The following is a 15,926-nucleotide window of genomic DNA, read 5'->3' on the forward strand; positions in this document are numbered from 1 at the left end:
TAACCGCTTCCTTGCGCACACTTAAGCTCAATACTGGTCTACTCAATACAGCCACAGAACGTGTTCTGTGGATGTAACAGCGCTCCTTCCCGCGGGAACGGCCAGCCTCTCTCCCCGCACAACGACTCGCAGATCACCATCCCACCTCCCTTTCTCCAACCGCCAAAGGACTCCGCCACCGCAGGCACCACAGACTTGAGCGACTCCCGGGAAGAGCGGGCCAGGAGAGATCCGCTCTTCCGGGTCAAGTCTGCGCGAAGAGCCCTCCAGGCCTCTATGGCTCATGCTTCCGCTCGGGAGAACAGAGCCGCCCCCTTCCGGCGCTCCTCGGCGCCCCCGGACGCCGGCGGTGACGGAAGCACGCCGGGGGTGACCTCACCCTCCAACATGGCGGCGGCGGTAGATTAGGGCCGCGGGTCGGAGCAGCGACTGCCGCTGGGGGACCCTGTCGGAAACAACTGCCGCCGCCGCGTCTTTCATCTCTTCTGGGGCAGGGGCCAGGGCCAGGTGAGGGGAGCGGGGTTCCGGGCAGTAAGAGCTGGGTTCCTCACCCAGCTCCTCAGGCCATTTTCACTGGGTAGGACGGTGTCCAGAGTCTGTGCAGAACCACCAGCTCCCAGGGGGTTCCGACGACGCGTGAGTGAGTGTGTGACTGTGAGCGAGTGAGAGTGTATGTGTACCCGCGCTCCTCCGCCCGAGGGTTCTCGAAGCTTACGGGGTCCTTTCATCACCGGACCTGTCTCGGGTGGTCCCCTCGCGGGGGGTTGCTGAGCGGGCTTCCCGAGGGAGCTGCCAGAGGAGTAGCGGCTGGGCCCTTGCCCTGCACCCCTGTTCTTCCGCCCAGATACCTTCACGTGAACACCCCGTCCATTTTTAGGACAAGGTGGGGGAACGTGGACTTCTTTTTGATCGAGGAAAAGGTTTTCTTGTGATTCGTTTAGAGTGATTGTAGATGAGCTCTGCCAGTCCTAGTCGTTTCTTCTCACAGTGTTAGAAATTTTTTATTCTTTATTCACTGCTGTTCTGATACCCATTATTATTATTATTTTTTTCCCTGGAAAAACCTGCCTTCTTACCCTTGGAGGCACTACGGTTCACACTAAGTCGTTTCCTCTTTTGACTCTTATCCTCTTAGCATTCCAAGGAGGTGCCAAGTGTCTTTCCTTCATAACCGACTATGAAGGAAAACTCCCAGACTTTGTGAGTTAAGGCTTTAACCTAGGTTGAAAATCGGACAGATGTGGCCTGTTCACAGGCTCCTGACTGATAGCTTTGTTTAGTTCTTAACCACTCCCGGCGCTAGTGTTTGTTTATCCAGAATAGCCACCTGAGTCTCTTTTTAGGAGTTTTAAACTAAAGTCAGAGTGCCCCCCGCCCCTTTTCTTTATGATGTAAAGCAAAACAAACAAGTCTTTTTGCGAAATTGTCAGTAAGATTTCCCCTGGAGGTTTGGTGTGAACCAGAATTTTGATCTCTGCCCTGACTTGTTGTGTGACCTTGGATGAGTTGCCACACCCTTCTAGTACCTTCTTTTTTTTTATCTTCCAGAAAATCAAGCAAATGTTTGTGTAGGTAGTGAACTGTTTATACCTCATGTACACAGTTGGATAAATGTACACTGCACATTTGCACCTGGAAAATGAAAATATTTAAACCATTATGAAATATTCTTTATTTGATGATAGGCCACGAAGGATTTTGAAAATCCTTTTACTTTGGTCAAATGCTATTTTCGGTATTTTTTTCCAAATGATTCGTTTTTTTTTATGGAGGACTGTACCCCAATAGTTGAATTCAGTTGAAGGATATGTAAGGTTGAGTCCCACCAGTTTTGTAAAGAAAAGATGTGCTCACTAGCACAATAGTTAATCAGTATTTACTAAATATCTTATACCTAAGATATATACTCCTGTATATCTTATAAGCTTTTGGGACAAGTGATTTGCAACAATAATAATCATTGTTTTAAAAATATATTTCTGTTATGAAATATCTTAGACATACAGAAATTTTAAACAATCACTTGGTACTGTCATCCTGCTTTTTATTGTTTTTCAAACATGATTTTGATTCATGTCTTATTCCAAATAAATGGTCACCAGGAGTTCTTAACATATATTACAGAGTTGAAAGAAGGGGGCTGTTTTCAGAGTAGCTGATTTTTTAATAGCTTTATTGAGATATAATTAATACCATACAACTCACCAATTGCAAAATTCAGTGGTTTTTAGTGTATTCACAGAGTGTGCAACCATCATCACAACTTTTATCACCCCAAAAAGAAACCTGTACCCATTAGCAGTCATTCTTTATTCCCACTCTCCTCCATCTCTCCTACCTAGGCAACCACTGTTTCACTTTCTGTCTCTATAGAGTAGCCAATTCTGGACATTTCATATAAGTGGAATTATATAATATGTGGTTTTTTGTGACTGGCTTCTTTTACTTGGCATAATGTTTTCAGGGTTCATACATGTAGCATGTATCAGTATATCATTCCTTTTTATGGCCACATACTATTCCATTGTGGATATACTACATTTTCTGCATTAATTGATGGGCAGTTACTTCCACTATTTGGTTGTTATATATAATGCTTCTGTGACCATTCATGTGCCAGTTTTTGTGTAGATGTGTGCTTTCATTTCTCTCTGGCATATCTCTAGAAGTGGAACAGAGTAACTGCATTTTATATCTCCCTTTTACATGAGCTATCTACATGTTTATGGGAAGCCTAATTAACTTATTGTGAAAATCAGACTCTGTTTATGTGTTTGTGGGGAGAGAGTGAGAGGGAGGCATTCCTCTGTAAGTACATTATCTTTGAGTGCCACGTGCTGAGTGAAAACAGTTTTGGGCAGCTGTTAACACAAGATCAAACTAGAATGTTTCAGTTAGGTATGTTTCAGTTGGAAAGGGATAGTCTACACTAGAATACTTAGTGTCTGCTGAGTTTTAAAAATGACGCCTTGCTCAGTTGCATTTCTCAGCTGGATGGGGTGAATTTTTTCAATTTCACAATTTTTGTTAGGATTATTTAATTTTACTTCTTTCATTTTGGAGAAAGTCCTGGAATTCTATAGGAGCTAAGAAAGCATGGATTAAAAAATACAGTTATTGAGACTTCATGTTAATTTGTGGACCTTTAGAAAAATTACCTGCCCAAACCACCAGGGAGTCTTGAGACTAGAGATCTGGTAACCAAAAAACTTTGCTAATGTTTAAAATTCCAGAGTTTTGATTTGTGACTGAGTTATCTGTGGATTTTTATTTTTCTCTTTTAAACTAGGATTATAGATCTGTTCTACACCATATTACTGGAGTATTTAACAAATCTTACTACATTAGAATTTTATTTTAGTGGAAAGAAATGGTCTAAAAACAAAGAGCTTCCTGAAATAATTTAATTAAAACATGTTAAATTATGTTTCTGTTATGGTTCTATGGGGTTAAGGAATACAATATAGATATGATATTCTAAATTAGTATGTCTGAGGTGGGTGCTAGAAATTTTTTTTGCTGAGGAAGGTTTGCCTTGAGCTAACATCTGGTGCCAGTCTTCCTCTTTTTGTATGTGAGCTGCCACCACAGCATGGCCACTGAGAGACGAGTGGGGTAGGTCTGGGCCTGGGAACCGAACTCGGGATGCCCAAAGTGGAGCATGCCGAACTTTACCACTAGGTCACTGGGGCTGGCCCAGAAATTTCTATTTTTAACAAGCATTCAAGGTAATTATGATCAGGCAAGTTTGGGAAACAACTACAACAAAATCATATTGCTGCAGATTTGCTTTTCATAAGAATTTAAAGTAGAATTTAATAGTTGCTACATACTTCTGGTTGTAGTTCATAAAATGTAGTTAATTCCTGCAGTACTATCCGCGCTAGTATCCTGGGATTTGCACTGGTACTCATAGTGGAAATCTGGTTAAAAAAAGAAAGCAAACCATTATTGTAAGATTGTGGATATTACATTTGTTATTGAAGGATTGTGGATGTTTTATTTGTGACTGGTTTTGGAGATGCCACTAAATGAATGTATAAACACAGGATTAAGTTACCCTAAGCTTTCTCAGTCTGTCCATCTGGCTGACAACTACTTGTAACTTAATAGAGGAAAGAACTAAAGGTGTCACGCAGAGACAGAAACAGCAGGGTAACACAGATATGTTCAATAGCTTGTCAGAATTGTGCAGAAGACAGGAGTTTTTATGTTTAAGATCATTCTTGTATTTAATCACTTCTTGATACCAAGAACACTTACATCTAATTTGAATTCTAAAAGGTCTACTAGATAAAATTTAAAGAGTAAAAGTAACTACGTCCTTCTCATCATTTAAAAAGAAGCTTGATATGTCTTGCATATGAAATGTTACCAACACTACTGTGTTGGTAACACAGTAGTGGGGTGGACCTGAGCATTGTCCCTGCTTCCAGGAAAGCTCTGGGTGGTGGTCTCAGATCATACTTATCTTTCATCCAATCTGTCTTTTTCCGTTTTTTTTTCCATGCCCCATTCTCAAAATTGACAAATTTGCTTCTTTCAGTACTCTGGGTGTCTGAAATTTCAAAGACCAGCTTGTTTTTCTGCCGTTTCTTCCTCCTATTATTAGTGTTAGTGTTTTCACCTCTGCCTTCCTCTCACCCAGCACGTTGCCTGGCATGCAGTAAATATATGTTGAATGAATGCAGGTAAGGGGGAAGAGTTCGAGCTGAAGAGGATGTACCTAACCAGGTGGTTGCACTGTTTGCTGAATGATTTGGGGCCAATAAATTATCTATTCTTGTTTCTCCATCAATAAAATTGAGACTATTACCTTTTCCTTCTAGCATAGAGGATTGCTGTGACAACACATGGGAAAGTGCGTCAGAAATAGAGAGCTCATGGAGATGTAAATTATTTGTGATGTTTGTTAGAAATGCTGCAGCCTGTTGTGCAGCATGCTGATTGGTCACCACTGAGTGTTGCAAAGGAAGTGGATGCCTTCTCTTCCAGAATACCTTAGAGTCCATGACCCTGTAGTAGTGCTCTGGAGTTTACATTTGGCATTTTCTCAATGCCTATGTTCTGTAATTTAATACAAATGCACTAGATATATAAATACAGGCCTGAATGAGCTGCTTCATTGCTATACACTAGAAGCTTAAGCTAAATTAGAAGTTGGATGGATATTTTATACTGTAGGTCTAGTATGTTTATAACTAGAATGTCAAGTTCACATTTAAAGCCTAAAAACCAAATACTAGACTTAAATGATTGAGGTTTGTATTCTCCTTTTCTCCAGTAGTGTGAATCATTGAGAAAAGACTGAATATAATTATTCACCAAATATGCAGATGTCTGGGTACTAACATGTATACTAGAGCTGAGGACTTTATTGCAGATAGGATGGTGAGTGTGAAAGATGGAAAATGATGAAATCCATGATTAAGAGTGCATTTATGGTTAGGCAACAGAGATTTGTAAGAAAATTTGAAGAGCACTGGGCTAAAAATCAGATTTGGAAACTCTGAACTATGCTTTGTCTGTGACATCTGCGTTGGAGAATGACTAAAAGTGTCTTCAGTGATCTAGATTTTTTTTTTTCGTGAGGAAGATTCGCTCTGAGCTAACATCTGTTGCCAAGCTTCCCCTTTTTTTTGCTTGAGGAAGATTAGCCCTGACTAACATCTGTGCCAGTCTTCCTCTGTTTTGTATGTGGGTTGCTGCCACAGCATGGCTGACAAGTGGTGTAGGTCCGTGCTGGGGATCTGAACCCGCAAACCTGGGCCACCGAAGCGGAGCGCACTGGACTTAACCAGTGTGCCACGGGGCTGGCCCCTGATATGGATTTTTGATAAATACAAGAAATTTGAATGTAACAAATTCTAGAACATCAATTTTTTATTTAAAGCATTATTCAAAATATGAGTACTTCTTTATTCCTGTTACCAAAGAATTCTAAGACTTTTTTTTTTTTTTTAAAGCTTGGCCCTGAGCTAACATCTGTTGCCAATCTTCCTCTTTTTTTTTTTTTTCGCCCCAAAGCCCTCATACATAGTTGTATATTCTAGTTGTAGGTCCTGCTAGGTCTGTGTGAGCAGCCGCCAGAGCATGGCCACTGACAGCCGAGCAGTGCGGTTTGTCAGCGAAACCGAACCTGGGCTGGAGTGTGCTGAACTTTAAGCACTAGGCCATCAGGGCTGGCTCTCTCTCAGACTTTTTAAAGCTTAAATTTTGTTACTGATTTGCTCTGTTCTCCCTCCCCCTCTCTTTTGGAACTGTACTTCATAATCTGTTCCTTGCTTTCTATATTTATTTATATCTCATTGACTCCTTCTCCACTGAATGTAAACATGCTTAAGTCTCTTTCATTGTGTATAAAAACAAAACAAAGCAAACGAACTCTCAAACTTTTGTCTCTCTCTGGCCTCCATTCTTTTCTTCCCTTCAAACCACGTTCTTTCTTTGAAACAGTAGACTAAAACTCACTTTCTCTACTTATTCACTTCCCATTCACTCTTCAGCTCCCTGCCTTCTACCATTGCACCTGCCAGTCAAACAAAACTGTCCTGTCAGGGATCATTATCCTGACGTTTTCATTCTTTTTGATGTCTTGTTACATTTGATGAATTTGTTCACTACCTTCTTATTGTAGTGTCTCCCCTGACTTCTGTGAATGCACTCTTTGCTGGTTTTCTTCCTGCCTTTCTGAGTGTTCCAATCCAGACTTAAAGGTCTCTGCCAACTTCTCATCTTTCAGCCACCCCTGAAATTTTAGTTGTGCCCTGAATTCTAATTGTGTTTCTTTTTCAGATTAAACCAGTATTTCTCAACATATTTTTTTAAAACAATGTCTCCTTTTGATAAATAAAAATTTCTCTGGCTCCTGTTCTGGTGGTAGTCCTTGAGGTGGGAGTGTGCATTATTCCTCCCTCCCATCCCCTCACTGAAAGTCATTGATACAAAGAAAATTGAAGATTTACTGAGCTTTATTTTCTGTACTTTGTAATCTGAAAACAATAGGCAATGTTTCCTTCTCCACATATGAAACTGTATATTGAATATGCTTTTTCAAATTATATTACCCTTTCTCCCTCCTCCCTGAAATTTTGACACTCCCTTCCCATTGGAAATCGCTGCTCTCCATTCACTCTCTAGGTAATTTTATTGACTTGCATCTGTGCAGAGTACAGTTTTGTATCTCCAGTCCAGACTTCTTTCTTTTTTTTTTTCTTTGAAGAAGATCAGCCCTGAGCTAACATCCAAGCTAATCCTCCTCTTTTTGCTGAGGAAGACCGGCTCTGAGCTAACATCTATGGCCAATCCTCCTCCTTCCCCCCCCCCAAAGCTCCAGGAGATAGTTGTATGTGATAGTTGCACATCCTTCTAGTTGCTGTATGTGGGACGCCGCCTCAGCATGGCTGGAGAAGCGGTGCGTCGGTGTGCGCCCGGGATCCGAACCCAGGCCGCCAGTAGCGGAGCGTGAGCACCTAACCGCTAAGCCACTGGGCTGGTCCAGATTTCTTTCTGAGTTTAAGACCTGTATGTCTATTTGTTGTACATTTCCACCTGGATATCCCATAGGTATTTAAAATTCAGTATGCCCCAAAGTGAACTTGTTATCCTTCTCCCGTAAACCAACTCTTCTTATATTATCTGATTGAGAGATAGGAATAACACTACTTTCCATATAGCTGCCTGGATTACTTTCTAATTGAGTTAGTTAACAAATGTTTGAACTCTTAATATTTTCCGATCCACCATCCCCTCCCCCTTTCCAGTGTTCCTGCCCCAGTTCATGCCTTCATACATTTCTTGTGTAGATTTCTCCAATACTCCCCTAACCTGTGTCTTTGCCTCCAGTCTGCATTCTCTCTTCCACGCTGCCTCCAGGATGATTTTTCCAAAATATAGTCAGCTGTTAATATGCTTCTCTTGCTTAAAACCCTTTAATGATTGCTAATGGTGTTCTGTAGTAATTTTTAGCCTGTTTTGCATCATGATCTAATTTGAGAATCTAATGAAAGAAATGGAGTGATTTTTCTCTCCAGAAGAAATTCTCAGACACACAATTTGCATACAGTTTTAAGGGGTTCATTCATGGACCTGGTTAAAATAATTCCTGGCTTGTAGGATAACACCCAAGCTTCCTAGCATGCCGTAGCATACGTGGCACACCAAATGCTGACTACTGCTAACTGTTGAGCCCCATCCCTTTTCGATCTTATGATTTAGCCATGTCAAATTCCTTAATTTTGGTGTTGTTTTGTGCTGTTTCAGAGCACTTCAGTGCCTTTTCCTTGTCTTATGTATGTCTAAAATTCATTCCTGTCCATCCCCCAGCTGGTTCAATTAGTGAATACCTATTCATGTTCCAAGATTGGCTCAGATTTTACTTTAGAAAGCCTTTCGTGATTTCCACTTCCTTTTCCCCTTACCCAGGGAGAGTTACCTGTGTCCTCTTTTGAGTTGCCCTCTCCCACTCTATGGATACTGACTTGTATCATAGAACTTTGTTGTTCTGTTCTTATTTGTTTATATATTTTTGTTTTCTTCTACTTGGTTGAAAATTCCTCAGGGCAGGTGATTTATCTTGTCTTTGTGCCTAATGCCTATAGAGTACTTTGTATTTTAAGAAATGTGTGTTGAATGAACACAAAAAATTATTAGAAGGCATTATTTTCTATTTCAAAAGATGTAATTACTACGTCCATAGGTAGACTTTGCAGAATTAGAAGATTTTTTCTAAACTATAAATTAGTGATCTTCACATGAAAGTAGTGTGTTATAATTGTTGGAGAATTGCTGTAGAAATTTTAAGAAAATTAGGTTCTGGTAAGGTCTTGATTGCAAACCACACAAAGTGATTTTTTGCTTATTTAAGCAGAAAAGAAACTTATGGAAAGGGTGTTAGGTAGCTCCCAGAATGGATGGGAAAGCTGGAAAACAGGCTTGGGAAACAGGAAGGAACCAAGAGAGACTGCTGCAGACTCAGCCAAGGTCAGTCCACAGGAATAGCATAGTTAGGACACTGCTACTGGATCCATACCACTGCCTCTGCTGAACTCATACCGCCACCTTCGCCAGAATTATCTTTAAAAGTATTTCCAGGGCCGGCCTGGTGGCTTAGTGGTTAAGTGCGCGCGCTCCGCTGCTGGCGGCCTGGGTTCGGATCCCCGGCGAGCACAGACGCACCACTTCTCCGGCCATGCTGAGGCCGCGTCCCACGTACAACAACTAGAAGGATGTGCAACTGTGACATCCAACTGTCTACTGGGGCTTTGGGGAAGAAAAAAAGGAGGAGGTTTGGCAATAGATGTTAGCTCAGAGCCGGTCTTCCTCAGCAAAAAGAGGAGGATTAGCACAGATGTTAGCTCAGAGCCGGTCTTCCTCAGCAAAAAGAGGAGGATTAGCACGGATGTTAGCTCAGGGCTGAGCTCCCTCACAAAAAAAAAAAAAAAAGTATTTCTAGATTCCAAATCCTAGGAGGGAACCTCTAACTTGGCTGAACCTAGATTGCATATCTGTACCCTCAGTGCTAGGGAACAGGAGAGAGAATGTCTAGCCCATTTTAGCTTTTGTAGTGGGGTCTGGGAGATTTCTGTTTCCTGCTAAGATTGACACAGTGTGGGATGTTCCACAGATAGGAAATGAGGTTTTCCATTTCATTACATTACATGATAGCACTGCTGTTAGCTAATACCTGGCTGATAGGCCTCAGAAAACTTATTTTACCTCTGTGGGTTTCCCTTTTCTTATTTGTAAGTTTGAAATACTATCTTCTCGCTATTAAATGGTAACAGTGTGTGATCAAGTATTTTGAACTTTTTGAGAGTAAAACGCCCTGTAAGAATACAGTGAATGTGGCTTTTATTCCTGTGATGTCAGCCGTAACACTTTTTCTCTTTCTTAGGAGTACGTATTAATAATTTTGAAATACCTGTCTGGAGTTTATGGGAACTTTTGAAGTTGAACAGGATAATCCAAAGCCTATTGTTTGATTTACTGGATATTTTGATATAATTGGGTGGCATTACCCCCTGAAGATAGAAACACTAGGGACTTTAAATGTTGAACCAAGATTTCTTTTGATGGCCTAAGTAAACACTGATATAAGTAGCATTTTTTAAAAATTAAAATTAAAAAAATTAAATACGTTTTTTAAAGAGTATTTAACCATTCAAACAGATTTACACGTTATCTTTCTTTTTATCTCTCTATATAGCCACTCTTTTATTTTCTGTACTTCAAATCCTGCATGTATTTTTTTCATTGTTTATCATTCTAGGACATTTCTCTTAGTTTGTTTATTAGAGATCTTAAATTTACCCAACATTGCCTGTCTCTTTTTCCTATTATTAGTTATCTAAACTTCTTTTTCTTTCACTGCATATTTCTTGAGATCTTTTTTGTTGTTGTTGTTATTTATTTATTTATTTATTTTTCCCCCAAAGCCCCAGTAGATAGTTGTATGTCATAGTTGCACATCCTTCTAGTTGCTGTATGTGGGACGCGGCCTCAGCAAGGCCAGAGAAGCGGTGCGTCGGTGCACACCCGGGATCCGAACCTGAGCCGCCAGTAGCGGAGCACACGCACTTAACCGCTAAGCCATGGGGCTGGCCCTTTCCTGAGATCTTAAAGCAGTTCGTGTTATTGTTTTAAGTAGAAAACAAAGTTATTTGGAAACCGCTTAAGACATTTTGGTTTGAAACAACTATCGAGGTACATAGTAGGAGGTCAAAAGGTACAAATTTCCAGTTATGAATTAGTCATGGGGATGTAATGTACAGCATGATGACTATAGTTAATACTATATTGCATATTTGGAAGTCACTAAAGAAAGTAGATCTTAAAAAAAAAAAGATACATAATAGGTAAAACAGCTACTAAGTCCATGTGAAGAAGTGAGAGTTCTAGTAGTATTGATTAGGGTACGGGTTAGGATGTCTAATGAAGAGATGCAGAATAAAGTGGCTTAAGTAACAGTCCAGAGGCGAGCGGTCCAGGCTGGCAGGGCAGCTCTGTTCCACATGGTCATTCAAGGACACAAGTTCCTTCTGTTTTGTTGCTTTGCCATCCCCTAAAGTGGCATCCTTGTTTGCATGGCAAAGCTAGGTGTCTGCCATATTCACATTTCAAACCATAGAAAGGAGGAAAAAGGAAGTATTTAATGAGAGACCCCCAAATTACACATATAATTTCTGCTCATGTTTCTTTGGCTCAGACTAATCTTATGATACATTAAGCTGCAAAGGAGACTGGGAAATGTAGTCTGTAGCTGTGTGGCCATGGACCTAGCTAAAATTTAGGAGGCTTTATTAGTGAAAGAAATAAGAGGAATACTGGGGCGGGGGTGTAGCTAGTGTTTCTGTCATATAGGTAAAAATAGAGAAATGAGGGAGAGCTAGAAAGGGAAATTTACTTTTGATCTGAAATCTGAATGAATTCCCACTTATAAGTAAATTAAAGTTACATTTTTTTAAGATTACTGGGAAGAAAAGTCTGAGAAAAATTTATTTTGGTATTTAGTTGAATAATTAGAGTCAATGAGAAAATGTACTGGCATGTAATAAACTTTAAACTGAAAAAAAAATTCTGTGTTTTTAGGTTTTACACATCTGTAAGTAGACCTTTTTGGAGCTCTGCAAGCCAACTCAATGGCGTCCTCTACTACTGTGCCTCTAGGATTTCACTATGAAACAAAGTATGTTGTTCTCTGCTACTTGGGACTCCTCTCTCAGGACAAGCTGCAAGAGCAACATCTTTCCTCAGCCCAAGGTATTATTTTTGGCTTATGGTGGTTATACTAAGTAGTAATAATTACTTCATATATAAAAGTATGTGTATCTAAGTAATTTATATCTGTGGTTATAAGATCAAATAATACCAATAAGCTTTTAAAGAATAACCCTTCATCGCATCCCTTCCCATCCCCTGATCCATTCCCAGAAGCAATTACTTTTAATGCTTTTTGAGAGCTTGATATTTTAAATGATTGCCATTGGTACATGTAAAAATGTACTAAGTACATGTAAATAAACAGAAATCCATCTGTTTTTAGAGATTTCATACTTAATAAGACATAGATTAGAATTACTTAAAATTATTTAAAAATTTTTAGTACAGCTAAGTTCTTTGAATTGCTTTTTCTCAAGGATATTAGATTTAAACAATGGATTCATATACAGTAGTCCCCCCTTATCCATGGGGAATATGTTCCAAGACGCCCAGTGGATGCCTGAAACCACAGATAGTACTGAACCCTGTATATGCTATGTTTTTTCCTATACATACATACATATGATAAAGTTTAATTTATAAATTAGGCACAGTAAGAGATTAACAACAATAACTAACAAAAAAAATAGAATAACTATAACAATATACTGTAATAAATTGCCAGCATCACTACTCTTGCGCTTTGGGGCCGTTAAGTGAAATAAGAGTTACTTGAACACAAGCCCTGCAATACCACGACAGTTGATCTGATAACCGAGATGGCTACTAAGTGACTAACGAGTGGGTAGCATATACAGCAGGGATACAGTGGACAAAGGGATGATTCACATGCCAGCAGGTTGGAGCAGAATGGCATGATATTTCTTCATGCTATTCAGAATGGCACAAAATTTAAAACTTAGGGATTGTTTATTTCTGGAATTTTTCATTTAATATTTCGGACCTCAGGTAACTGAAACTGCAGAAAGCAAAACCACAGATAAGGGCAGACTATCTGATAGACTTAGAGGGTTTTTAGCACAATTCTTTGTATTGTGAAGTTGTATATATCCTTCTTAAAATAGTTTGCCAAACGAAGCTTAAAACAGTTATGGAATCTGAATTAGATGTAATTCTTCATTAAGATGTAATATCGGGCTGGCCCCGTGGCTTAGCAGTTAAGTGCGTGCGCTCTGCTACTGGCAGCCTGGGTTTGGATCCTGGGTGCGCACCAACGCACCACTTGTCCGGCCATGCTGAGGCGGCGTCCCACATACAGCAACTAGAATGTGCAACTATGACATACAACTATCTACTGGGGCTTTGGGAAGAAACAAGGACAAAAAAGGAGGAAGATTGGCAATAGATGTTAGCTCAGGGCTGGTCTTCCTCAGCAAAAAGAGGAGGATTGGCATGGGTGTTAGCTCAGGGCTGATCTTCCTCACGCAACACACAAAAAAGATGTAACATCATCATCTTAAATATTCTCATCCATAAATTTCTCCTGCAGCCATAGAGGTAATTCTTATTTATCTACTGCCATTCTAGCTCAAGAAAGGGTAGTGTTGAGAGAATTCAGAAATGATGGAATCCAGTAGCCATTCTAACAGTAGGGATGACAGAAGGTATCTTAACAATGCTAATTTAAATAATTACATATAACAAGTGGGTGTTTTCTGTTTTTTTTTTTTTTTTTTTTTTTTTTTTTTTTTTTTTGTGAGGAGATCAGCCCTGAGCTAACATCCGCCAATCCTCCTCCTTTTTTGCTGAGGAAGACGGCCCTGGGCTAACATCGGTGCCCATCTTCCTCCACTTTATATGGGACGCCGCCACAGCATGGCTTACCAAGCAGTGCGTCGGTGCGCGCCCGGGATCCGAACCAGCGAACCCCGGGCCGCCGCAGCGGAGCGCGCGCACTTAACCGCTTGCGCCACCGGGCCGGCCCCTGTTTTTAAATATTGAATCATATTTTAAGTACCCCAAGGCAGGTTGCTATTTAAACAAAATTACGTCAAAATGACCTTAAAAACGCATAAAAGAAAATGCAATACCAAATATTTATTATTTCACCAAACTCACACAGCAACTATTTTACTTTCTGTTGTCTTCTAATCTTTATCAATATACACATAGTTTTTACATAGTTGTAATAAATTATTTGTGATTTTTTTCACTCAGTTTTATCTTAAAACATGTTTACATATTTCTATATCTTATCTCTTCCGTTATTGTATGTCTAAGTGTTTCCAGTTTTTTTTTTAAATCAATAGCACTGCTATAAAATTTTTGGTTTACCACAAAAGCCTGTTTACGTAGGTCACTAACACTGGAAGTAGGACTTTAATTGAAAAAGTCAATTAAAAGAGGGAATTGTAAATAAAGAGGTTATTATAAAAAATTTTAATTTAAAATGTTAATAAATGTACATTTATTTAGCAATTTTGATGTAGGGCCAAGGCTTTTTTTTGAACATGGGTCTGTTTGGAATTCCATGTTATCTTTTTAGTGTAAACCATGTCTATTACCTATAGTTTCCAATTTATGTTTATTTAAAGTGGAGTAACAACATAAAGACACTTATAAAACAATCTGATGGAAGAGACATTCTAAATTTTTATGATTTTTCTCCCAATGTTTTACAGTTGTTTCTCTCACACCCAATTTGATTTGGTATTTTTTAAGAATTTTTTTTCTTTTTTCCTCCCCAAAGCCCCAGTACATAGTTGTATATTCCAGTTGTAAGTCCTTCTAGTTCTTCTGTGTGAGCTGCCACCACAGCATGGCTACTGACAGACGAGTGGTATGGTTCCATGCCTGGGAACTGAACCAGGGCTGCCAAAGCGGAGCGCCACGAACTTTAACCACTAGGCTGTCAGGGCTGGCTCTGATATGGTGTTTTTAAAGCAACCTCCTAAAACATTTAATTTAGCTTTCATAGAAATACCAAGTATCTTTGCACAATCATATTTCAATTATGTCTATGATTTTTAATGTTATACAATTTCAATGACATGTATAATTTTCGTAAACGTTCGGAGAAAAATAACTGATTCTTGGTAAGCATACGACTTACGCAAGTGTGCCAGAAGGTAGTCTACTAGCTGCATGTGTTCACCTTGCTGTGGGCATTTTCAGTATGGGCTTTTTTTTTTTTTTTCCCCAGTATGTTTTATAGTGAGACTGTAGTGGGTCTCTTAATCCAATAAATCACTTCAGTGGAGGTTAGTTAAGAGCACTTCTACTGTATGTTGCTTTTTTTTCAGTTATTTACTTTTGCTAAATTATCTAGATTCAAACTACTGAATCAAAGAGTAATAATATTTTTATGAGGAGCTTGCCATTTGAAATAAATATATGGCCTTTAAATTGTCATACCATATAACATCTTTTTAAGTTTTCACACATTGTCTTTAAAACTAGTTATAACTTCTGAAAATGCTGGATCCTATTGTTCTAAAACTTGGTGATTTAGACTCAGTGAACATCTACCATAATAGACTTACTGTGAGTCCAATTGGGTAGTTGCGTTGATAGTGATTAATGCATAAATGGTTAGCACATCTGAGAGAGGAATTGTGTCTGTACAACATTTCAGTTTGGGAGGAAGATTCTGGAAATTAATTTTATGAAACATGGCTTTTATATTGAACCTCCTAGAACTTCATAGGTTCCAAAAGTAGACATAAAGACTCAGTGGATTAGAGCAAGACAATTTATTCCTCTAACCCAGCAAATGCCAGGAGTGTTACCATGGTAGCACTGGTTCCCCTGCCCCTAAGTACCATAGGGTAATGGGATGAGCCCACTTGATGGCATTTCATGTAGTGTCTTGTACTGCAGCTGAGGAACCCAGTGCTAAGGGCTTAGCCCCTTTTGTAGCAAACAGTAAGCAAGCCAGTTCCCCTCTCCCAGAGAGCGAGCAGTCCATTGTGGTCATTTTGGCCTACCTTCATGACTACCTACCTTGCCTTCATGACTAACTATAGAAATGGCTCAGAGTCAGAGGACAGGCCTTCAGTTTGTCATACTCAGCAAGGACATACAGGGATGCTTGGGGCTCATTGCAGGCTACTGCTCCCAACAATTTACCCCTGAAGATTAAATGCAGTGACATTCAGTGGAATCCATTCAGTTTGTCTCATATAACACTTGATTAAGGCCATTATCAACAAAATCTGAATTAGTGGGATGAGTCCATTCTGCAGTGTTAATCTCAGCCATCCACC

General features: G+C 39.7%; 1 protein-coding gene across 4 annotated transcripts in view; it reads left to right on the forward strand.

Annotated features, from left to right (window-relative positions):
• Positions 1 to 438: 438 nt before the first annotated feature.
• Positions 439 to 15,926, forward strand: part of BCL2L13 (BCL2 like 13) — a 93,779-nt gene continuing 78,291 nt past the window's right edge. For 3 of the 4 annotated variants that reach the window (XM_058559157.1, XM_058559159.1, XM_058559158.1), the window contains exon 1: positions 11,590 to 11,760. In XM_058559157.1, the coding sequence (XP_058415140.1) occupies positions 11,640 to 11,760 (121 nt within the window). In that variant the 5' untranslated portion in view covers positions 11,590 to 11,639. Of the gene's footprint in view, positions 508 to 11,589; positions 11,761 to 15,926 lie in introns of those variants that run through there. The other variant, XM_058559155.1, reaches the window with a different exon arrangement.

The sequence above is a fragment of the Diceros bicornis genome, chromosome 17 (assembly GCF_020826845.1).
Source record: "Diceros bicornis minor isolate mBicDic1 chromosome 17, mDicBic1.mat.cur, whole genome shotgun sequence".
In the NCBI taxonomy this organism is placed as follows: domain Eukaryota; kingdom Metazoa; phylum Chordata; class Mammalia; order Perissodactyla; family Rhinocerotidae; genus Diceros; species Diceros bicornis.